The 25,202-nt window shown below is 33.7% G+C and overlaps 3 protein-coding genes across 3 annotated transcripts; all 3 read left to right on the plus strand.

Annotated features, from left to right (window-relative positions):
• The first annotated feature begins 6,370 nt into the window (after window positions 1-6,370).
• LOC145618043 (putative indole-3-acetic acid-amido synthetase GH3.9) lies at window positions 6,371-8,996 on the plus strand. Its single transcript, XM_081672820.1, has 4 exons — window positions 6,371-6,673; window positions 6,772-6,873; window positions 7,426-8,243; window positions 8,428-8,996. The coding sequence occupies exons 1-4, from the start codon at window positions 6,384-6,386 to the stop codon at window positions 8,994-8,996; spliced, it is 1,779 nt and encodes a 592-aa protein (XP_081528946.1). The 5' UTR covers window positions 6,371-6,383.
• Window positions 8,997-11,287: 2,291 nt separating this feature from the next.
• LOC145618460 (uncharacterized) lies at window positions 11,288-14,108 on the plus strand. Its single transcript, XM_081673232.1, has one exon. The coding sequence runs from the start codon at window positions 11,456-11,458 to the stop codon at window positions 13,895-13,897; it is 2,442 nt and encodes an 813-aa protein (XP_081529358.1). The 5' UTR covers window positions 11,288-11,455; the 3' UTR covers window positions 13,898-14,108.
• An 8,692-nt stretch (window positions 14,109-22,800) lies between these two features.
• LOC145617869 (uncharacterized) lies at window positions 22,801-24,686 on the plus strand. The gene is made up of 3 exons (XM_081672624.1): window positions 22,801-22,978; window positions 23,073-23,148; window positions 23,320-24,686. Exons 1-3 carry the CDS (start codon window positions 22,937-22,939, stop codon window positions 24,390-24,392), a joined length of 1,191 nt encoding a protein of 396 aa, XP_081528750.1. The 5' UTR covers window positions 22,801-22,936; the 3' UTR covers window positions 24,393-24,686.
• The last annotated feature ends 516 nt before the right edge of the window (window positions 24,687-25,202 follow it).

Below are 25,202 nucleotides of genomic sequence, written 5' to 3' on the forward strand. Positions count from 1 at the left end.
GTTAAAGTAAAGCACAAAGGTTCCTGCAGGTTAAATGGATGTCACAAACCAAATTCAATATCAGATCAATAAAAAAAAAAAAAGGATCTTAAAGAAGAACAAATCCATAGCTTTACGTGCGTGTTTCTTGTTATCGTAAATTTGCACACATAATATGAAATGACGTACCAACACTATACATCACATATTCATATTCAACTTATATTATATTTAAGCTTCAAATTAGACTAAAGTTACATGTATATATCAATGCATGGTTTAAATTCCATCCTTTTTATTTGCTTGTCAGATCAAAAGCATGCCTCTATGCAGATGACTATGCTCCCACTATTAACCATTTTTCTACCATTTGTTTTCTTTTGATACTTGCGTGACTGCTCTGCAACTAATTAATTATTTTTAAAAAGAAACATACATTATTAATATTAATAAGTTTTTTTTTTTTTGAATAAATATTAATTAATTAGTTTTTACAAAGAATTACATAATATATGTTTACCTGGACGACCCAAAAAAAAAAAAAAAAAATAACGACTCAGATTTCGACTTGTACGTACACATTAAATTAGCATAACCGATCTCACAAAACCCGATCTAGGAACTATTTGAAGTGACACCTCTATATTTAACCATCCATATAGGTTGAATTATACCCTTAGATTGGCCTTCTCTAAATACAATAATAAGGATAAATTAGCACTCTATATACACTAAACAAGTGTGTCACTACGAAAGTGCACTTACGAATTAAAGTATAATTATTGTTATTATTGCTGTTGATTTCATACCTTTTTTTTTTTTTTTTTTTTTTTTTTTTTTGACAAATTCATACTTGTATATTAAATTGACCTTTTACCTTCTCAACAAACTAAAACAATGGACAAGAAGCTAATTAAGAGAAGATAACAACTACGTTATGGCATGAGAGACAAGGATAGTAGGTACCATCACATAATTCATGAAACATATTTTGTAATTCATATTAATTCAATATTAGAGTATCAAGTGTTACTATGTAATTAATTTCAATATCTCATTAATGCATATATATATATATATATATTAAACGGTAGAATTATGTAGATCAAGTAACTGAAGTTTATATAATTGACGCATGTATTAAGTAAGGATTCCATATTAAAGTATCAAGTGTTTAACACGGGTATTATTTACAATAATAATACAGAATATGTAAAAATTAAGAACGAGTAACCTAGCTTAGTCAAAAATTGTGTGAGTGATGTTTAACTGACGATGTATGATAATGTGGTACGGAGAATACGTGCAACAACAACCGTACAATATATATAGTTGGACGACACCGGTGACATGACTGGTGGCACACTTATGTATTCCACATATCCGTCTAGACCATGCATGAAAGTAGATGGTACACCTTCTTTTAGAAAGACTTTGTGTAAGCTTTGCAGTTAAGAGGAAAGCAGTTTTTGATGCTTTCTAACTCATGTTCAACCAATATAGGCATATAGGCTCAAAGTAGATAATAAGACACAAGCTTAATGTTGTAATGTATACACAATTATATCATAGTAAATAAATACCAATTGGATGTTGGTATAGTGGTGATTGAGACTACATTTGGTAGAGACGACCTGTGTTCGATCCCAATATCATACTCCCCCCGTTTTTAAATACTTGCTCCACTTTCCATTTACGGCCGTTTTTAAATACTTGCTCCATTTCCTTATTTAGAAAGTTTTTGTAATATTTAATAATTTCTCTCACCTAGTGGTCCCAATATATATTCTCTCTCCTCCAATTGTCTCCACTACTTTTGCTTTTTATAAGTTTTTGTTCTTCCACCAACTCGTAACCTCCATATTTTATTATTTTCTCCAATTTCTCCTTAAACTCCGCGCATGGAGAAATGGAGCAAGTATTTAAAAACGGAGGGAGTAGTAAACAATTACTTCCTCCGTTCTTTTTTACTTGACCTGTTTACGAATTCAAAAAGATCTCAAATTAATATGTTTTTTCTTACACATTCTCCCCAAAAGACAGTCAAAGGAGGGGTGATGAATAGTGTAAAAGTCAAAGCAGGTCAAATAAAAAAGAACGGAGAAAGTATATCGTAATAAAAGAGGCCGAACTTTACAAAAGATAGCCGATGCGGCGAGCACCAACCTTATTGAATGGTACAAATGCTAAAGAATATGTAAGTACGTAAGATTTTGACACTGCCTAAAGATTTTTCATGTGGGGACTTGCCCTGGATAAGGATGTTTTTTCTAGGTTTGTAGGGTTTATATATGGTTGTTGAGGGGCGATGATACGCTCAACACGATGTGTAACGGTTAAATAATAAATTTGTGTAATTTAATTGTTACTAATAATTGATTTAATTGCCGGTCATGAGGTTTATTGATGAATCTCATATTTATTTGCCTATAAATTAACAAGCATCTATATTGGAGGAGAGTCTGACCACATACAAGTTTAACTGAAAGCAAAACACTAAAACCACTCGACAATAGTTATTATAGGCTTATAGCCCACCAGAATATAATTATGAGTGTATGTTAATCATTTTTTTGTGTGTGTGTGTTGTTTTAATATTGCATAGTGGTTAATTATGTGAGTTTGCTTGACTAGAATATATATTTCATAATGTGTTTGGTCTAATATGTATAGTAGTCTATTTTTTGCATGCATCACCGTTTCATTCATGCTTGTTATAGTAGTTCTTTTGTCGATTTAACTTCTTTTTTGCAATTAATTAAAATACAAAATTCAAGAGTTAAAGTTCTTTGGCTATTTATTAAGATGTGTTGTATTTATATAATTAGAACTTTTCTAATCTTATTATATGAATATATTTTTTTTTTTATTGTTATTGGTAGCCAAAAACTATATAAAGTAATTAATAAACTCATATTCAAGTTATAAAAAACTTATATGAGCTTTAATTTTTTGGGTTTTTTTCTCAGAATTTATCTTATCTGTACTTATATTTTGTAAAATACTCCGATCTAAAGTGGAAACAGGTGAATAAAATAGGGCCTAAACCGCCCAACTTTGCTTTATAGCACCACAATGCCTTTGGAATGCTTTCAGTTTGGCTATTATTGGTTAGGCAAGCAAGTCTAAAAGACATGGTATTCCATTAAGCACATGTACACAATAGGCATTGATATGAGGGGAAAGATGCTCTTATAGAGAACAGATTTGATGTTATGTTCTTGATATAAAGTTGTGGTCTTATTATGTGTTCTACAATTTGTTAAATCTCCTCACTAGGGAAATCTGTAAAAATCCGTGATATTCAATGAATCTGATGCCCACATTCCAATCTTTTCAAATGTACCAAAAAAGTATTCCGTATAATAATCTTATACAAAGTAGCATAGATTTACGGTAATAACCAATGAATAGGTCGCTGACTTCCAAATAAGGTAGGGGTCGAATCTTACCAAACTTATTTGATCTGTTGATTGTTGCCATCTCTTTACCCCAATTAATAACAACCCTTATTCGAACTTATCTACATGTTGGGTCTTACACTCTTAAATCTTCTATTAGCTAGTAAAAGATCATTTCAAATTATTGTAAAATTTTCAATTTCAATATGTTCACATTAAGGGCCTGTTCTCATTGACTGAACTCAGCTGAACTGAATTGAACTGAACTGAACTCAGCTGAACTGAACTGAACTGAACTCAGCTGAACTGAACTGAACTGAAATGAATATTTTATAAGAGAAGGAAATTAGGAGCTGAACTGAACTGAACTGAATTGAGCTGAATTGAACTGAACTGAACTGAACTCAGCTGAACTGAACTGAACTGAACTGAATTTCAACGTAAGAGAACAGGCCCTAAGTAAAGCAATAATCAACGGGTAAGATGTAAGATACTAACCTTAGTAAATGCAGTTCTAATAATAATGTTTTGAGTGCAATATTTTCTTATACTAGGTTAGTTCCCGTGCCATGCACGGTATTTTTCAATAATTATTATTAATTTATCATTATAATTAACTTTTTATAATAAAAAAATTAAATAAAGACATTATTGTCAAATTTTGATAAAAAAATACGGAATTCAAAAGATTATGTATTATAATCAAAGATACGATAACGGTAAAATAATTAATACGGAGTAACACTTAAAATGAAAAATAAATTCCATTAGTTTGTGTAAGAAAAAATATGTTAATTAATAGGAAGATTAATACAGCAAAATAATTTAACAAATAAAATAGATCTTCATTAGTTTTTTAATGTCTATTTAATATTATATTCTAACTTTTGTATTAAGGATGTGATGTTACACAAATTATTTTAATAAGAGAATGGAAAAAAGTGAGATTTATAATGAAATAGTGATATGTGTCATTTTGTAAATTAACTAATTAAGCACCTCTATTTTAGTATATGTATAAATTGATAGATTATAGATAATTGACTAATTATAACTATTGTAAATGTAGATTATCGAGAGATAATAGAAATACGGAGTATGTGTTGTTAATTTTCTATAAGCATTGATTTGTTATATACCTTCTTGTAGTAAAATGATGGATGTTAATCCATAATTATAGATGTTTTATCAAGAAAAAAATGAATAGTTGAATATATTGTAAATTATTATGTTAAAAATAATTTTTTAATAGCTATAAATATTTGTATTAAAATATGTCAAATCTTTTTTGTTTTAAGTAAATATATCGTATAAGATTAGGGGATTATTTTAATTACTATAAATATTTGTGTGAAATATATGTCAGATATTAAAATTTAAATAATTATATCGTATAAGATTAGGAATTATTTTTGTATAATATTTATTTCCTTAATAGAAATTCATCAAAAAAAAAAAAAAAACTAAGGACACACCAGGAAATGACATGTGTCATTGCTGGTGTGTCTTTTAGTATATAGTTATTGATTACCTTTTCTTAACATCAGTACTTTAGAAACTTAGAATTACATTATAAGTATTGTGAACACATTAAATAAAAGCAAGTACAATCTTATCTTACTAGGCTATAAGTAGTTAAAAAGAATGTGATAGTTATCTACATCTTAATGCACATTCATTGAATGGCATAATAAATCAAAATCATACTCCTATTTTTGTTTAGTGATATTAGTATTAAGCACAAATCTATTTTTGCTTAGTGCATTGAATTTAAATCAATGAAATTGAAGGGAGTGATTAGATAAACTCTGGTTCCTTGTTCAAATCTTCCTTCCTTTGCTCAATATCATAATAATTAGGTGTGAATGGACTCTAAAAGCCGAGTTAAGCCTGGTTGTCTCCACTTAATTTTTACTGAAATAAAATTATTTTTGTTTGACTAAAATTTATTAGTTTACTGTTATTTTTGTTCTTGTTATAGACTTTTACTAATTAAAACTTATTTTTCCTGAAGTTAACTTATTTTTGATAAATTAAAATTATTATTTTTTTACTTAACATTACTTGTATTATGTCAAGGAAAAGTTAGAGAAAAGGCCTTAGGGCCTGTTTTGATTACTGAACTGAATATTTTATGAGAGGGGGAAATTAGGGACGGAACTGAAGCTGAAGAGAACATGCCATTGCTAGGACTCGTTTTACCTAAACTCTTTAAGTACCAATGTGGCAATGTCAAGATACATGGTGTTACAATAGGCATATATGTACACTTAAGACTTAAGACTAGAAAAGCTTGTAAGATTTCCATCAAATGGTCGAGTTATACATTTGTACACCTACCCATGATTGCACCAGTAATTAAGCATGATCAAGTAGGTAGTACACACCAATGTAACAACAGTATATGTGTATGTCAGACCATAAAACAAACACAGGGTTTAATTTACAACTTTGTCAACATCACATTTGCATAAGCAACAAGGCACATTACTTGTAATTTAGCTACAATCGGATTGATGAGCTAGCGAGTTTAGATAAGTTTTCCTAGTTAAGCTAATGTGTAAAAGCTTGAGAAATCAGAAATATGTTTATAGCATTGCAAGAAATATAAGTCACAAAGGTCTTATTTTCCATTAAGAACAAAAGTTATGTAAGAAAAGTTTTTATCTATATGAACAAAACATTAACAAATTGTGTTATATATTCGTTTCTTATAAAAGCTTAATCTATTATATCATGGATTTAAGACAGGAAAGTTATTGATCTCAAATAAAAAAAAGGAGCTTTTTCGAGGGACCACAATGTGGATTAAATCCAGACAAATTGCCTCATTTTAGGATGCAATGACGTGGGAGTAGCCATTGCTTTATCTTCTCTCTTTATATATAGATGCATTACATTGTAAGGCTCTTGCAATCTTGCATGAAGCATACTTGTTAGTAGCTTTCGTGTTGTAAACAGCTCGTGTGTGTGTGTGTGTGTGTGTGTGTGTGTGTGTTTATCATGGACGGGAAGAAGTTGGAATACAAAGGTGAGGAGGCGTTGAAGGAGTTGGAAAGGCTTACAGTGAATGCTGATGAGGTTCAAGAGGATCTATTGAAAGAGATAGTTACTAGGAATGGTGATACCGAGTATCTGAGTAAGTATCTCAGAGGCTCGAAAGATGTCTCTACTTTCAAGAATCGCGTTCCTGTCATTAGTTATAGTGGCATTCAGCCTTACATTAAGAGGATTGGTAATGGAGAGGACTCCTCCGTTATCTCTGGCCATACTATTGTGGAAATGTTATGCAGGTGTTTAATTTCATTTCTTGAGCAGTATGTAGTACAATAATTTTCATGTACTGATCTATATGTGCGCGATTAGAACTAATGCTTTTGTGTATTATCAGTTCAGGGACATCGAATGGAGAGCCTAAGCTGATGCCGTCTATTGCTGAGGATCTTGATAGGAGAACTTTCTTGTACAACCTTGTCATGCCGGTTGTCAACCAGTAAGACATAGTTTTTATACACCAGTGTTCATCTGCTGATTATATTCAGACAGTAAAAAAAACCTCACTGATTTGATTTATAACTTGAGTTTATACTGTTTGTACTGATCACAATTGTTTAATTGATTCGTATTTTTAACTTGTACTAATGATGATCAGTCTTAGATTCTCCTTAATTTGGGTGGAGGCCAGTAAGGCTTCAGAAAGTGTAAAATTCAACCATAAGTACATTAAGGTAAAAAAAGCATGTTGATAGAGACACTGAGGCATTATGCACCACCAAATAGTCATATCTATCAATGTACTGAAGAATATTTGTCCTTTTACCTATACAATTTGCGGCTAAGTTGATGATTATATGTCATGATTAAAGTCGATTGTTCACATATTTGATGTCGTCATATCATGGTTGAATTGACACTAAGTGGTTAATGTTTTGTTAAGGATAAGGATTAGGAAGAAAAAAGAGTTACTGTAAAGTTGTACTCATCAATATAAGTATAGTATAAAAAATATTTGACAGGTTTATACTGATGTATGTAAATGCTGTAGGTACATTCCCGGTTTGGATGAAGGAAAGGCGATGTTTCTCAACTTTGTGAAGGCTGAAATGTCTACTCCTTGTGGCATACCAGCAAGAGCAGTCCTTACTAGCTATTACAAGAGCAAGCACTACAGAGGACGACCAAGAAACGTTCCTTTTCTTGACTACACTAGCCCTGATCAGACTGTCCTCTGTGAAGACAGTAACCAAAGCATGTACTGTCAGTTACTTGCTGGTCTAGTATTTCGTCACCAAGTTCTTCGTCTTGGAGCTGTTTTTGCCTCAGCATTTCTGCGTGCAATAAGCTTTTTGGAGAAAAACTGGGTTAAAATGTGCAATGATATAAGAAAAGGAAAGTTAGATGACTCAATCACAGACCCTGAATGTCAGTTAGCTATGTCAAGCATAATTACACCGCCTAATCCTGGTTTAGCCGATGAGATTGAAGAGATATGTGGAGGTACATCATGGAAAGGAATCCTCTGTAGGCTCTGGCCTAAGGCTAAGTACATTGAGGCGGTGGTCACAGGTTCGATGGCTCAATATATTCCATCACTCGAGTACTACAGTGATAAGAGACTGCCATTATTTAGCCCAATGTATGCTTCAACAGAGTCTTTTTTCGGTGTTAACTTGAGACCTTTGGATGATCCATCTGAGGTCTCTTTTACCCTTCTGCCTAACATGTGCTACTACGAGTTTATTCCACTTGGAGAAAATTCATGGTCACTTGATGAAGAAATGGAGGTACCTTCGAACGAGCTTGTGAGTCTGTTGCAAGTCAAGCTTGGATGTTATTATGAACTTGTTGTCACCACTTTTGCTGGTAAGGTCATTCATTTAAGCATAGTTTGCTTTCTATGCTTGTAAACTCTAATCTTTGCCCTGCCTTTTTCTACTTGAAAACTAAAATTTGGTATACATTAGTTTTAAATTAGTTTTCATGAACAGAAATGAATCTAATACATAAAACTCAGTTCAAATTGTCTTTTGGTGCATATATAATGCAGGACTCTGTAGATATCGAATTGGTGATGTGCTACAAGTGACCGGCTTCTACAACAAAGCTCCGCAGTTCAAATTTATATGTCGTAGAAATGTTGCTTTGAGCCTAGACAATGATAAAACAAGTGAAGAGGATTTGCACAAGAGTGTTACAGTAGCAAAAAAGCTCTTAGAGCCTCACAACGCGATCCTGCTAGAGTACACAAGCTTTGCAGATACCTCTTCTGTGCCAGGGCACTATGTCCTGTACTGGGAAATTGGACATAACAAATCTAAAATTGCCAATGCTCCACTTGATGAGGTCCTTAAAGAATGCTGCATCGCGGTAGAGGAGGAGCTTGATTACACATACAGAAGATGCAGGTCTCATGACAAGGCCATAGGACCATTGGAGATAAGGCTTGTTAAGCCTGGCACTTTCGAGTCGCTGATGGATTTCTACATTAGTCAAGGAGGGTCTATCAACCAGTACAAAACACCAAGGTGTATCAACTCTAAAGCTGCCTTGAAGCTGCTCGAATCGAATGTCAAAGGACAGTTCTTTAGCCCCAGGGATCCAATATGGATTCCCTAAATCTTAGTGGACTATATCATAACTTATCTAGTGTAATAAGATCTTACTGGTTAATTGTAACCTCTTAGTGGCAAATAGTTGCTGCACTTTTCTTATTTTTGTGGGACAATCTTTGTGTACTTGGTAAAAAGACTACTGATTAGTATTACTATATTCTGCACTTCTGCAGTAAGAATTGTACCTATCATACCTTTTGTTAAGCCCTTTATTCTATAATTAGAGAGCAAAAGGATGAAATATATGAATATATCTAGTGATGTGTTTAGGATAGTCTTCTTCTTTCCTCAACTATGCTCTAGCTCATTGAGGGTTCACAGATCCAACAACTGCACCATTCCCAAAAAATAGCTGCAATGCTGCACCTTATACAAATTTTAAAGTTTGGCTATAAAATGAGAAATGGTAAAAGTATTAGTGAACCAAGAAAGTTTAAATATACTTTAAATAGACAATGTTATTCAAACAATTTCCTTTTGTAATTTTTTTTTTTTTTAACACTTATCTTCCAAATCCCAAAGTTTAAACGAAGTATTTCATTAATTAATAACAAAGCCATCTAATTTCCCACCACACCCTTATTTTTTTTTTCCTTTCTCTTCAATAAGGCGTGTTCAATTTACCTTAAAAAAAATAAGTTTCAGCTCAAAGAAGTTCAAATAAGTTTAGTCAGGTTAATAGCAATAGCTTAATAAGGTTAATAAGTCAATAAGGTAATTTAGACTTGTTTTACTTTCTTGGTACCTCGGCATGGTTAACTCCATAGGGTAAGATTTGTTGTTCTCCTCCATTAAAGCTGCTAATTTCTCCATTGAAGCTACTTCAAATTCTTCTTTATGTCAATTATGTGATTAACCATCTTTGGAAAATTTGCAAATTACAACCATTTAAATTTCGTATTTTGCAAATTGCAGCCATTTAAAAACAAAATTGCAAATTGCAGCCCAAAAGTTCGTATAAATTGTAAATTGCAGCCCGATTAAACTTTTTCATCGGTTTACATGCCAAAAAATCTTCGGTTAAGGTTTTAGGGGTTGTTTTAGTTCTTAAGGGTCCAAATTGAGCTCGGAATTAGCAAAAAAAATAACGTAAGTGTCTCATTTTTATAGTATACCACAAATTGATACATTTTCGTTATGCAAAACGAGACACTTACGTTATTTTTTTTGCTAATTCCGAGCTTTATTTGGTTCCCTAAGGTCTAAAATGGACTCTAAAACCTTAACCGAAGATTTATTGACATGTAAACCGATGAAAAAGTTGAATCGGACTGCAATTTACAATTTATACGAACTTTTGGACTGTAATTTACAATTTTGTTTTTAAATGGCTCAAATTTGCAACATACAAACTTTAAATGGCTGCAATTTGCAAATTTTCCACCTTAACACAATCAATTACAATAATTGGAACTTCCCAAAAATTGCAAAAGCCGAGACATAAAAATATGGTGGCTAATTGGCTATCCCCTAAAGTTTATCTAGATGACTAACTTGTATTTTTTCTTACTACTAGTTGAGCCATTACTACTAATTGCTCGGTTGGTTGAATAAGAATTGCAAATTCCTTGAAATTTGAAATCTAAAAATGTTTAATTAATTACGGGAAGTTCCACTTACTTAGGTCTCCTCAGGTAATTTAGTTCTTTAATTTTGTGAAAAGTGAAATTTTACCGTGAAAGTATTTTAAGGGCCCTGTTCTCATATTTTGAAATTCAGTTCAGTTCAGTTCAGCTCAGCTTAGTTCAGTTCAGCTTCTAATTTCCTCTCTTATAAAATATTCATTTCAGTTCAGTCGATGAGAACAGGACGTATATCCTTAGCACTATATGTTTTATGACTTTTATCTTCTCAACCAAACGACACCCTAACAAAGTAACAAGTTGTTAAGTTGCACCAAGGACAAAAAAAAATACTCCATCCATCCCTTTATTACATGCCTGTATTCCTTTTTAGGGTGACCAAAATTAAGTGTCTATTTCTATTTATAGGTTGTACTTTTTGCCAATATTATTTTTGTTTTGATGATTTGTCATATTTTTTTTTTTTTTTTTTTTTTTGTACTTTACATCAATTTCCAATACTTTATCTCTCCTAATTCTCAACAACTTTTTTCTTTCTCTCTATCTCTCTCTAACCACATGCATATTTGTACTCTCAATTTTTAGTTTTAAGGAATCTTTAGCTTTCTTAATTCCCGTGCAAAATGAGAAATAGGCATGTAATAAAGGACGGAGGAGTAAAAAATTTCCTCCCCTCTTGGCTTTCCCCAAACAACTACCATTTTTATGAGCTCTTCCGAGGTCCGCCGCTTAACCCCCTCTAAAACCCCAAATTAACCGCCATCTCAATCTCTCTTCCAACCTTCAACAAGGTTTCTGCTCTTTCTCAACATTTGGTTGTTTCAATATGAATTTTTTTGGAACCCCATTTTCAATTTGATCATACTATACATTATACTGGATGGTAACATCATATTCCATTTGGGTTTCATCTATAAGGTCAGTTTCTTGTAGATATTTGAGTAAAAATTCTTTCTTTATTCGTCAGAATTCTACTTATGCTGCTGCCCCATTAAATTCTTGGTTTACTGATTTAAGTTCTGATGAACATGTTACTAGTACCAGTAGTAGTGATTTAGAGGATCAATTACATGAATTAGATACATATAGAGTTATTGAAAATTTGAAGAATTTGAGAACTAACCCAAATCAGGCTTATTCATACTTTTCTAGTGTAAAGGAACGTGGGTTTCGACACAATGTCGAAACTTATGGTTCAATTGTTAGTATAATGTGCAATAGGGGTTCTGCTAGAATGTTGGATGCATTTTTGTTGGAGGTTATTAAGTCGAATTCGGACGAATTGGGTTTTGATGTTTCTGAGTTGTTAGAGTTACTTGAGGTTGAAATGAGTACTTCAGTGGTTAAAGTGATTGATGCCTTGGTGAAAGGCTATGTTAGTTTGGGTATGTTTGAAATGTGTATAGATGTTTTGTTTCAAACAAGAAGAAAGGGTTTAAAGCCTAGTTTATTTACTTGTAATTACCTTATTAAGCGCCTCATTGAGAAAGGTGAGCTAGACACGGCTTTGGCTATATACCGGCATCTTAAGAGGATGGGTTTGAATCCTAATGTATATACCTATAATCTTATGATTGAGGTGCTGTGTAAAAAGGGTGAGTTTGAGAAAGCAGTTGAAACGTTTGAGGAGATGGAAAAGGTTGGTGTCAACCCGAATGAGTATTCTTATGGCAGCTACATTGAAGGGCTGTGTTCAGTTCAAAGATCAGATGTGGCGTATAAATTGTTGAAATCTGTTGTTCCTGTTGATAGTTTAAGCTACTCTATGGTGGTTAATGGTTTCTGCAATGAAAATAAACTGTTTGAAGCTGAGGCTGTTTTGCTTGATATTGAGGACCAAGGGCTAACACCTAATGCATATTGTTTTGGTGCTTTGATTCATGCGTATTGTAAGAAGGGGAATATTGAAAAAGCATTGTATCTTGAAAGTTACATGATGTCAAAAGGTTTGAAAGTGAATTGTGTTATTGTGAGTTTCATTCTTCAATGTATGTGTACTAAGGAACTTTTTACAAATGTTCTCAGTCAATTTGAAACATACAAGCACAGGGGGATTTATCTCGACAAAGTTTGTTATAACATTGTTGTGGATGCTATGTTTCAGTTGGGAAAAGAGGAAGAAGCCTTGGAGCTGCTTGAAGAGATGAAGCGCAAAAACATGGTCCCAGATCAGATTCATTACTCCACTGTGATCAATGGCTACTGTCTAGAGGGAAAACTTGTTGATGCCTGGGCCTTTTTTGAGAAAATGAAACATGTGGGTATTCAACCTGATGTCATTACTTACAATATACTTGCAGGTGGTTTTGCTAGAAAGGGCCTTGTAAAAGAGGCTTTGTTAGTTCTTGACTACATAAAAGACCAAGGTTTGATGTCCCTTGATACCCAAAATAAAATCATTGAAGGCCTTTGTGAAGGAGGGGAGGTAGAAGAAGCTGAAAAGTTTTTGAATAGTTTAGAGAAGTCCACAGATAGTTATAATGTAATGATTGATAATTATTCTGCTATGATTAATGGGTACTGTGAAGCAAGAGATACACGAAAGGCTTTTGGTCTTTTTGTCAAGCTTTGCAAGCAAGGTATATCTCTGAAGAAAAAGACAAGCTTAAAGCTGCTAAATAGCCTATGCAGTGAAGGTCAATTTGAAAGTGCATTTGTGTTGTGCAATAACATTTTGGGGGTAGAAGAGAATACTCGCATTATAATGTATTCAAAGCTTATGTCGACATTGTGCAATTCTGGAGATTTAAAAAAGGCTCATTTGGTGTTTGACAAGTATATCGAAAAAGGTTTGATTCCTGATGCCATTATGTACACGATACTGATAAATGGGTATTGCAAATCAAATTTTACGTTAAAGGCCTTTGACCTATTAGATGATATGAAGCGTAGAGGTATTATTCCTGATATGATCACTTTCACAGTTTTGATTGATGGTTGCTTGAAGTTTAGTTTGGAGTCTCGTTCTTGCCCTAACCAGTTTTTGATCGAGAAAGCAACAATATTGGAGTCAGAGATGTCAAAAATGCAGCTGAAGCCTGATGCTGTCTGTTATACAGTGTTAATTGACAAGCGCTGTAAGTTGAATGATATCCAGGATGCCATGAAGCTGTTCCATGAGATGATAGATAGTGGTCTACAACCTGATAATATGACGTTTGCAACTCTACTTTCTGGCTGTCGTAGAGTACAAGATGTGGATATAGCCTTGACCCTTTTTGATGCGATCAAAGAACTTGATTTAAAGACTGATGAGGAAACTAAGTCATTGATGTCAGCATTGACACATGGTATAGTGAAAAAAGAACTCCTCACGGCTTGAATGCTCATATTATAGCTTTGAAGGTCAGTCAAAGTCATATAAGCTCAAGTGTAATGATGGTGGCATTGAGCAATCTGATTTTTGTAAAGGTCAAATTTTGAAAAATTATATGCATATTGTTGATTGATATAAAAAAATAAAATTGTGACACAAGTTTAGAAAATTCTTTACCGTATTAATGCTTACTTTATTGATACTTAGATTTGTATGTCGTGCTTATCTTTTACGGAGTATTAAACTGCAGCTTTTTTAAGTTAGGATGGAGATAAACTTGCATCTTCTGGGCTAGGTATTTGGACTGCTAGAGGACTAATGAAGGATATTTATGTATTAAGGTTGGGCTTCAATAAGGATCACATGAATTCCTATCCTCTTTGCAGCAGTTTTGATTTAAACAGTTGATGTCTTGGCCGTAATGAGTTTAGTTACATTAGATTAGGGTTGACGGTCAACCATGTAAATGATGTATCCATGAATTGGATTTTTTGAACTTCCTATTTAGGTAAAAGAATGATGCTGGTCTATTTAAATGCCGAGACATATACTTGAAGCTATTGTTGGTCTTAAATTCTATAGTTGTTGCTTTTTTGTTTTGTTGTCTTTTTTTGACTTGATATAATGCCTCGTTTTGTGATGAAATGAAATGCCTTACGGGGAAAAATAAAAAGGTGTTGGTCTTACAAGGATTTTTCCTGTACTATAACATTGCATTGAAGTATTCTTGTTCTTTTTCTTTTTCTATGTTAGTTTAGGGTCGGGTAGGGTTAGTACTATAGATTTATTATGTATAATCCAAATTCTTCTTGTCTGCTGCTGATGTTCAGGACTCGTTATCAGATTTGTGAATAGTGAGTAAGAACTTCATAGACATGAAGTTGCTTAGTTAATTGGATTTTTTCCTCAGAAATTTGAGCATGGATAATCCTTTAAAGCCTTGAAGAGACGAAGGCAGCTTATCCATGCAGCCTTGGATCAAATAATGTGCGTCTGCACAAGGTAAAAAGGCAGCACGTCTATGCATGCCTTTTTTTTTTATATATATTTTTTTTTAATTTTTATTTTTAATTTAAGATTTTGCTATGCGTGTTTTCTTCTCGTTTGTTGATGTTTAGGCCACTGGCTATCATTATGTATGGTGAGATTACACATTGCAAATCATATCACTCAGAGGGTGTCTAGAGAGAGATGCAGAGCTTGAGGAAACATTTCATCAAGTTGAATGCTTGTTAGTCATCCTCCATTGATATTTGTAGTGCAATATGGGTTTTTTTTTATTTTTTTTTATTTTATTTGTTTGAGGCTCCCACATATAGGCTTCGTCTGTTCGTTCTTTTTCTTTCCATGATACGAATTCATGCATGTTCAATTTTTTGCTTCTTATTGTTGTTGTTAATTGCCACATTAGTTTGCACTTGTTTAACTCACAACAGTTGGTTGGATGTTCTGACTCTTATCTCCAATCCTATGCTCAACTACTTCCTTGGTATCCTTTTGTCTTATGTCTCGTTGGTAGCTGGATATCAAGAGTAGGGGACTTTAGAAGTCTGTGCTGGTATATGTGTCAGATGATATGTTAATTGTTGTGTGCATTATGCCATAGGTCACTGGCAGTATCTATCATGATGTCCTGCTAGGCTGCTATTGCTTAAGGCCGTAATGGACAAACAAGCCAAGTCTATTTATGTTATGTGGGTTGACTAATTTTATACTGGTAATGAGATTGGTTGCTAGAGATTGGATTACAGATAACTGATAAGAAATCTAAACAACTATATGCTCAGATGCCCTAGAGGTCCAAAGTTAAGTGAGCGTCGTGATTGATATAACTAGCTGACTTGAACAAACCATTATGGACATGTTGTGTATGGCCACCTGTTTACTTTTAGCTGACCAGAATTTAAGTTAAACAAAGGATAACGATAAACATAGCCCTAATAAGTAATAAACACCGAACAACATGTGCTTTTTGTAAACTTGATGCTTATCCATTTCTATTAAGAAATAGGGCTATGATTTGATAAATCTTCTTTACAATGCCATCCTTTGCAGCTAAGCAGGAAGGTAACAGAACTGCATGGACACAGTTAATTAAGTGAAATTATTTTGGTTGTCATGTTTGTTTCTGCATCTTAACCTCATCAGTTCAGAAAGTGCAACTTGATTGCCGTTCTTTCCATTCATTCATTCATAGTTTTGAAAATTTGAAGTGTCAAATTTTTGTTGATGTTGTCTTTGTTAAGTCAGGCAGCTTATGCTTATTTTCTACAATTGGCACATTTATGAATTTTATGAATCCAAAATTTGACCAGCTTATCTTCGTACACCTTTTTGTCATTAGTTTGCATGCATGACTGGCTGAATCTTTTCTGTGAAGAGTCACCTATCTGACTTGCAACATATCCTCATGGTCCCCCAAATCTTCTTTTTGTCTGTAATTGAATGTTTTATTCAGATCCAATTGTTGCTTATACATGAGCTTTTTATATTTCTTTCGTTAGGCATATGAAAGTTGTACCAATGATCTAATTCTGAAAGTTTCTTATATGTTCTCTTTTTCTAAGGCTTAGGGGTGCACTGCCGTGCATGCATGTAACAGCCTTAGCCCCCAAGAGTAAAAGTGAAAACCACCTAAAGTTTGGGATCAATTTCAGATATTAAAATCTTTTCTTACAAATTAGTATAAGGTGACAATTATGTACCAGTGTCGTATCAGCAGAGCCATAATATACACCAATTCAACTGAATCAGAGCTAAAACATGTGCTTCTAAGCTCCTCTTATTCTGGAAGGCTTCTGTGGATATTTATTTTGTTATTCAAACATATTTGTAAATTTTTTGTAATGTCAAGAATATCATCAAAGAGGAGGAAACATGATTTAAGATATTTTTGTGGGTTATTAGTGTGACGACTGTGACTTCTTAGAAATCTCCAGTTTTTTTAGAGAAGATTTGTTTGTATCGTTTTTTTGGTGGCTGGAAAGCAAAATTCTGGATGTTTGCGACAAATTATTGGTCACAAAGCTTCTCTGTGCTTTGTCTGACAAATTGATATATTGTGGCTTAAGTGGGTGCATTGTAATTACATTGAAGGTAAATCAGTCTGAAATGTGCCTATCAAAAGCAACAAGACTGAGATTATGTGGATTCATAGGAAATTTGTTTGCTTATAGAGACCTAATTGATTGGTGTGTTATTTCAGTTGACCTCTTGAAAAGGGTTCAGTTTTCAATGCAGTATGCCTATAATTGTGTTTTGTATTCTTAACCTGAAGTTCCTTGGAGGAGGAATACATGAAGCTTGCTAGTTGTAAATGTACATTGCTTGTGCTATGTGTATGAAGCTGGGCATGGATTAATGAGACGATTGTAGACGCTCTTGTGGAGACACCATTTGGCAGATTGTGCTTCAAATTCTACATTAAGTTAAAATCTCTCAATTTTTTTGATAAAGAAGTGAAGTTACTCTCTCAGGATTTGGGAAGAAAGGTTATACGGATATGTACTGTTTGAAGTCATAAAACAGAAGAATGTTGACTGTGATCTGTCTGCAGGCTTGTGCTGGTTCTTCTCTGGTTGTCCTTCCCTTTTTCTTAGCAGATGAAGTATTCCTTCCCTTGAATTCTCCTTGTAGATGGGTTGGGTTGGAATGCTGATGCTTGTGGGATCTTGGGCTGCTTCCTGCGTACTTCAGTTGTTTTATCATCTTGGTTACTCTATTAAGTTGATTGTTTCCTGACTCCTTGTATCTGGTTGCTACTCTATGCTTTAATGTTTATCTGTTTTGGGTTTAAATTTCATTTCACTTGCCAACAAAGATAAATTATATTTTTCAGGGTTCAGCATCCTGTAAACAAACAGCCATATACAGAGATACCTCTTTCTGAATCTATGATGCAAACATCAGAACTGTAATACGAAGTACATACTAACATTGCTACAGAACAACACAGCTTTTCTGGTATTCTGTACAGCCTCTTAACAAATTTTTCCACAAAACAATTTGAGCTAATGCCCAGGCTTCATGGTCTTCAATTTCTATCAATCCGCCTGAACCCTTTTCTTAAAATCCCTGGGATCAATGATATCTCAAGAAAAGATATTATGGATTTTCCTTTTTCACTTGACAGAACATACATTTTACTTTTAGGAACGACTGATGAATACTCTATTAGCTTTTCTCCGAATGTTTTAGTGCTTTATGCTATTTGATATCAAGCTGCAAGATCATCCTTTATATGTGAAGTTGTCAAAAGTTTATGATCTTTGGATGCCTTGTTCTTAATAATTTATTAATTTAACAAAATTTTATTTTTATGTATCTCAGCTTCAGGAATAGTTTGAATATCACTGTTTTGTGGAATTTCTCATCAATAATCTTCAATAACAACTATCAGGGATGTAAGGTATGTGACACACTGATGTGTTCTTTATGTTGGTGTGCAAATATTGCATTTCTTTCCATAGCGTTATTGATGGCCTGTTTACTAGTTGCTGCTAGCTCATTAATTGAATTTGTTCTATTCCACTTGAAATACATGAGTAGTTGAGTACCATATAAATTTTCATGATAGCACACTATTCTCTGAGGATTTGTGTTTTTGGAGTTACAACTCATTTCTGTCTATCTTGATGATAATAAGCGCTAATAAAATAACACAAAAATGCATTTGAGTACTAAAGAATGAGGATGCACTGTCATGGACATTCACATAGTTTATGTGTAAAATATTATGCACTCATTATATATTTATATGTTAATTTATAACCATCAATAACGTAGATTACATATTTGAGAGGAGTGGATAAGCATTATCATGGAGTCATGGACACTAATACGACGTTGGTGCAAGTAACATGTACGTGCATGCAATGGATGGGAACACAGCAAGGAATGATATTAGGTACATATGCTGCTTTTTCTGAAGATTAACCACTTACTCCCATAGTGTATCTTCTTTTATTTGTTGTTTAATTGCAACTTTTAATCATAAACTAATTGCTTGCTAAACAGCCCATACATTGTTAGTATATTATTTCATTTTCATAGTTCATGGATTCCACTGTCATATAACTTTCATTCTCTTGGCTGCTTTCGATCGTTGTCTTATTTTGTAAAGTCTGAATTTAGCTGCTTGATTAAGGAATTGAGGCTGCCCAATTATTTGGGGAACTTATCTTACTGGGCTATGACATATTGACATAATAATAATAAAAAAAAAAAGTATTGCACATATGTAAAGTTGATGTCCACTTATTTTTGATAATGACAGTGCTTTAATATGGTATGAGATTTGCATTTTAGGTAGTACTGTAGAACCCTTGAAATGGCAAAAAATTATTCAAGATTGTTCCAGTGGACATCAGTTGATGATTGACTCGTATTGCCACTCTTATCTTTTATTCAATCTATGTTCTGGGATTTTCTTGAAATTGAGAACTACTCTATCCCCAGTGTTTGCCTTATAGCCATATTTTACTTAAAGATGGCCGAGTGGAATCAAAGAGAGAGAAAAGTGGTGGGACTTAAAGTAATTTTTGATGGTATAGGACAATCTTTTAGTGACGGCTTAAAAAGAAAAATGGCACATACTTTAATGGACGGAGGAGAATCTAATATTCTGTCCGTCCCTCTTATACATAGAGGTGGTTATTGGACAGGGTAGCCCAATAATAATAGGGTTAGGGCCAAGCTTATAGGGCTTTTAATGGACAGGGTCCTTATTGGGTAGGGTCCATATAGGGCCAATATGTTTTTCCAATTTAGTTGATAAAGAAAATATATAATGTAAAAATAATTATATAGATTAATTTGTATTCATATGTATTTAATAATGGCTTTGTCCAATATTTATTTTAATTGATATTTTGTAGGCCCGCCCATTATCGACCCGCGACCCGCATTGGCCCAACCCTATATTGACCCTATAAAATGTGACCCTCTTTGACCCTGACCCGCACCGACCCTGACCCGACCCGCCCAATAACCAGGTCTACTTATACATATATGCTCCCCCCCCCCCCCCCCCCAAAAAAAATAAAATAAAATAAAAAATAAAAATAATAATGGAACAGTTTTAGAGGGGAGGAGGGAGTAAGTACATACCAGAAACAAAATGGGAAAAATGGACAAGGACTATTCAGGCAATATTTGGTTGGGCAGTTTTTTGAAAGCCTGATCCTATTTTTTTCAACTTGATTACAGAATACTTTATTTCTTAAGTTTGCTTGTAAGAAAAATAGTTTTTTAGAAAATAAAAAACATATTTTTTATTTCTCGAGAAAAAAAATGCTAGGATCCTTCCCTATCCGCCACCTTAAACTCTTTCCTTTCCATTTCCAATTCCTTTTTTCTTTGTCCTGCAGCGTTTCTTCTAAATTAATTAAATTTTAATATTGAAATTGTTTTTCATCGAAATATTTTGTTTTTTAAATTAAAAAATCACTTCATAATGTTTTCCTTCGAAACAAACACACCTCTCTTTCCCTGATTCTGAAGTTCTTTCCAGCTAACTACAACAATAAAAAAGCCATCTTTTTTACCTAAACATAAAAAAGTGCTGTTTTATGAATGTTTCATCAACTAAGGAAACTTTGTTAGACACTGGCAAAGGTGAAAATATAAGTCCTGTCTAAATCTAATTTGCCTTGTGCTTTATTTATTGGCTGCCAAAGTCTTTTTTAATGGATGTTTTAATTATTTTAACCTACTTTATTTCTTTTCCAAGTGCTTTTAATAACTCATTGCATCTTTGGGCATGAAAAGTGGTCCCTACTCGGATGTGGGTGGGGAGTTAAACCTGGTTACACAAGTGATGATGTTGAGAGCTCCATTTTACATTAATCTTTGCATCTAATTTTTGAAAAATATTACTCCCATCATTGCCCAATGTAATTGTCAGCTTTTTATGCATATCTTGAGGTGCTACGACTGCTACCACATAATAAAATAACTCTGCATATTATCCTGAACTAACACTTCATTTTTAAATTGGCAGTGAATATAACTCACCTTGATTGTTAGGTTTATTATATTATTAGGAAATAAATAGACTTACTCTGTTTTCATTTGGTCTATTAACTTGTTGTAGATGTGAACTAATTAAACTTTGAAAAAGGTAAATGAGTTTAAAAAAAAAAAAGGGGTAAGTGAACAAAAAACTTGAATACGGAGTATAGTAAAAGAGATGTATGGATTAGTAAAAAGGTGGGTGCGTGTTAGAAAAATGTGATAAAAGATAGGTAAAATGTGGCAACAATGGGGTAGATGGCAAAAAGTCTCGGTCGAAAATGGAATTAACTAGATGAAGCCCGTGCGTTTGATTTTTTTTTTTTTTTTTTGTGTATTTATGAGTTAAAATTTGTTATATATTTAGATAAAATTCCTAATATTAAAAGATAATATTTAATTAATTAAAACTTAAAAATCTCATTTGCCAATTTTGCTTATGTGGCGTTTGAATTATTAAATTTTAAATCAAATTAATAATCTCTTAATCTCTTATTTATTTGGCTACTACTAAGATTTATAATCCTACATGGTGCGCTGAGAAAATTAGATCCTACGTGGCTTTCTAAGAGCTCGGTAAAAATTCTCCTTTATATATATATATTAGATTAGAAGTGGGTTGAACAAAAGACATTTTGAAATGGATATTGGGTATAACAAAACAAAATGGTGGCATTACTTCCATAATTTCATTATGTTACCTTTTTAGTTTGACATAGTGATTTTTCAATGCATTGTCATGATTATCTTTTGATGAGAAGTGAAGTAATACTGCTCATCCACTCCTTTTATTACTAGGTTTATTTCTCCCAACTTAAATTTATTTGTTTGTTCAATCAGGAAGGTTGCAACTTTTGCTTCAACCTATTACTATCATGTGATTCAGAAAATCACCATATAGGTAGACATTGCAATCTAAGCAAAACAGAAATCTTTTCCATGACTAAGACTACCACCAACTTTTGTGGATAGCCCTGTTGTTTGCATCAGATGAAATATTGTTTTCACCTAGTGCTGCTGCTTTTGACATAGATTTTTTTTTTTTTTTTATTATTTTTTTATTATTTTTTTTTTCTCCTTATGTCTTGCTCATATTATAGCACCCATCTTTGGTTTAGTGTACGGCTATTCAGTGAACTGTTTGCTGGTGAACTAGGACGTGAAAATGACAAGCTTGCCCTTACAATTTGGCTATCTCTATCATACTATAAGTCAAGGGGTGAGGTTGTTGTGTCCATCTAAAATATCTAAACTGCCCTTACTTTTTACTTTTTTAAAATGCTTGGTGTATTGTGCATATAGATCTAGTATATGTACAAACAAAGTGGTCGATGTACAATAAAATCTTTTGGTTTTGCAAACAAAAAATATGAAATAACTAGGGATATACATGAAGTAAAAAAAAGGATGTGCTTGTAAGAAATATGGATGATTATAATAGGTGAAAAAGCAGAGGATCTACACAAAGGAAACATCTTTTGGGGAAATTTGATAGTTTAAGATAGTATGGGCCATTTTCTTCCCTTCCTCATATTCTCTTGGGATGATGTGTTAATATTTAACTGTGTTGGTAATCTTGGTATTGTACATGATTGCATTTGATGATATTTATGTATTCTTATATGAAGTTCGAACTATGAGAACAAAGGTACCACTTTTTATGCTAAAAGACATGCAAAATTTTCAAAAAAAATATGGTTTAGTTGTTTATTTCGATAGGAAAATAGCCGAGTGTGACATTTGGACACCTACTGGTACTTGGTATTTGCTTGAAGAACTTAGACATTATGTGGGTCCGTCTAATTCAGTAATTCTATAGTTCTATCTAAAAAAGTTTCTTTCAAAATATTTTAAATTTGCCCACTAGGCCTTTACTTCTTCTGCCTTGTTTTCTTTCTTTTCCTCCTTCTACTTATATTCTGTCTAATTAACTTGAGCAAACCCTTCCTTAAAGCTCTCTTAAGAAGCATTCATTCTTCTTAGCCTAAACCCCTTTTTGTCCAAAAATATTTCTCTCTTCCAATCCTTTAAGTGATGGCTGCAGCCACTGACGTCCCTGGATTGTTAAAATATCAGGTATCTGCATATACCATGTATCAGAATATGAGATTCTTGTGCTACAACCTTTTTCCTATTTCTTGTATTAATAATATATCATTTTTGTTGACAGACTTGGACCTTGAGAGTTCCGATACACTGCGAAGGTTGCAAGAAGAAAGTGAAGAAAATTCTCCAAAAGCTCGATGGTAACGATCCCCAACCCCCTTTATTTTAGTCATTAGTATGTATCATGTATAAATATTGGTCATATATGAATATTGGGTTTCACCTACCTAGTACATAGCTTATTGTGATATTATTTTTCCTAGTTTCAACGTTATTGCGAGTTTTGTTTCATATTATGCTCAACACTGCAGGTGTTTACATGACAACGATTGATGCTCAACAACACAAGGTTACTGTAACTGGCAGTATAGATGCTCAGACCCTTCTTCAAAAACTAGCTAAGTCTGGTAAACCTGCAGAATTATGGGTGGATAATTCTGTGAAGAACAAGAACATGCTCGAAGCTCCTAGTAGCGCGAAAGAAAAGACTAAGCCCACAAAAGAAAGCGATGGGAACAACAAAATTCAGAAAGCACAGGAAAAAGCTACTGAAGAAGGCGGTCAGAAAAAAGAAAAAAAATCAGCTGATAATCATGCAAATGCTGCAAAAACTGTTAAAGGAGATGAAGTCTCTGATAAGGCTCCTTCTCTTGATGGTGAGAAGCCATTACAGTTAGAAAGTGCAGGCGGAACTGAAGGCGTTGATGGGAAGAACAATGGCAGCAGTAGTGATAAAAAGAAGAAAAAGAAAAGTAAAGGAAACAATGGTAATGCTGGAAATGATGAGAAGTCGAAACCTCCAGCATCAACTCCACCTGTATCAGTACCAGAAGCTGTACCAGTACCGTCTGAGACCCCGGCACCTGCACCAACCGTGCCTACAGAATCTCCGATTCCTGCAGAGTCACCAGTTCCTACAGAATCACAAGCCCCAGCACAAGAAAAATCAAAAGCAAAAGCACCAGCACCAGCACAAGCTCCAGCACCAGCACCAGCAGACGGGTTTTCAGGGTATTCGATGCAACATGGAAACCCCATCGAGCCAATGAACTTTGGACCTTCAACTAATTACGGACCTCCTAATCAAGGTTACCCAAATGGGCCATATCACAGTCCTGACAATTTCGGTCCTCCAAATCAGCAAAGTTACATGTACCCTCCTGCTCATTACCCACAACCTCAGCTCGGAATGAGTTACAGTATGGCACAACCCAGCAGTAGTACCTCGTGCTACGCTCCACCACACTATGCCTACGAATATCCACAGTATCACACAATGCATATTCCGCCTCCACCACCACCGTCAAATCCAGTCAATGACTTCTATCATGATGATCAGTATTACAACGACAATGCAGATGAAAGTCGATGTAGTCTGATGTAGTATCATAGATTCATCTTTGCTTCTAGGATTATGAATAGCATATGCACTATACTGTCAAACATCAAAGAGGGCAAAATAAAAATTTTGTTAAAATTCAGGGTGGAAATTGTATTTTCTTCCTGTATTAAAATTCGTAGTTAGGTATTATCCTAGACTAGAATATTCTGTTAGTCTGTTAGAATATGTATATTTCCTTAGTTGTGATTTGTGAGGACCTAAAGATCTTGCCTTTTCTTTACTATCTGACGTGCATCCTTCTTAATTCTGATATGTAAAGACATACTTTTTAGTTAACTTTGTCCTCCTTTTCCTTTTCACTTTCCGTTTTTGTTCTGTATATGAGGCTATTAACGACAATGATATAGACGAGATTTGACCCTTTTCCTTCTCACTTTTCGTTCTTGTTCTGTATATGAGATCATTAACGATAGTAATGTAGACGAAATTTGATACTAGTCCTGGGCCCCGGGTCTTGATTCTTTCTCTTTCCTTTGTTTAGTCTTTCCTTTTGTCTCATTCTTATTCCTTTATGGTTGGAATTTGAAAATTGTCTTTTTAATTAGGCTGGTTCTCATGCATAATAAGCGGTTTTATATGCTCGAGACTATATTAGTACTTAAAAGTAGCTTTATTAAAGTAAACCTCAAGAAGAGTAGAAAAAAGGAATCTTATTAGGTGGAATCCACCTGAACCAAAACCCAAAGACTGCTTTATTTTTCAATATTGGTCATTGAACATGGAGATAATACTTAAAATTTGGTATCATTGTATCGAGATCTTCCAAGCTATGTGTTCTAGCATAGAGTATGG

This window comes from Chenopodium album, chromosome 26, assembly GCF_948465745.1.
Source record: "Chenopodium album chromosome 26, dcCheAlbu1.1, whole genome shotgun sequence".
NCBI lineage: Eukaryota > Viridiplantae > Streptophyta > Magnoliopsida > Caryophyllales > Amaranthaceae > Chenopodium > Chenopodium album.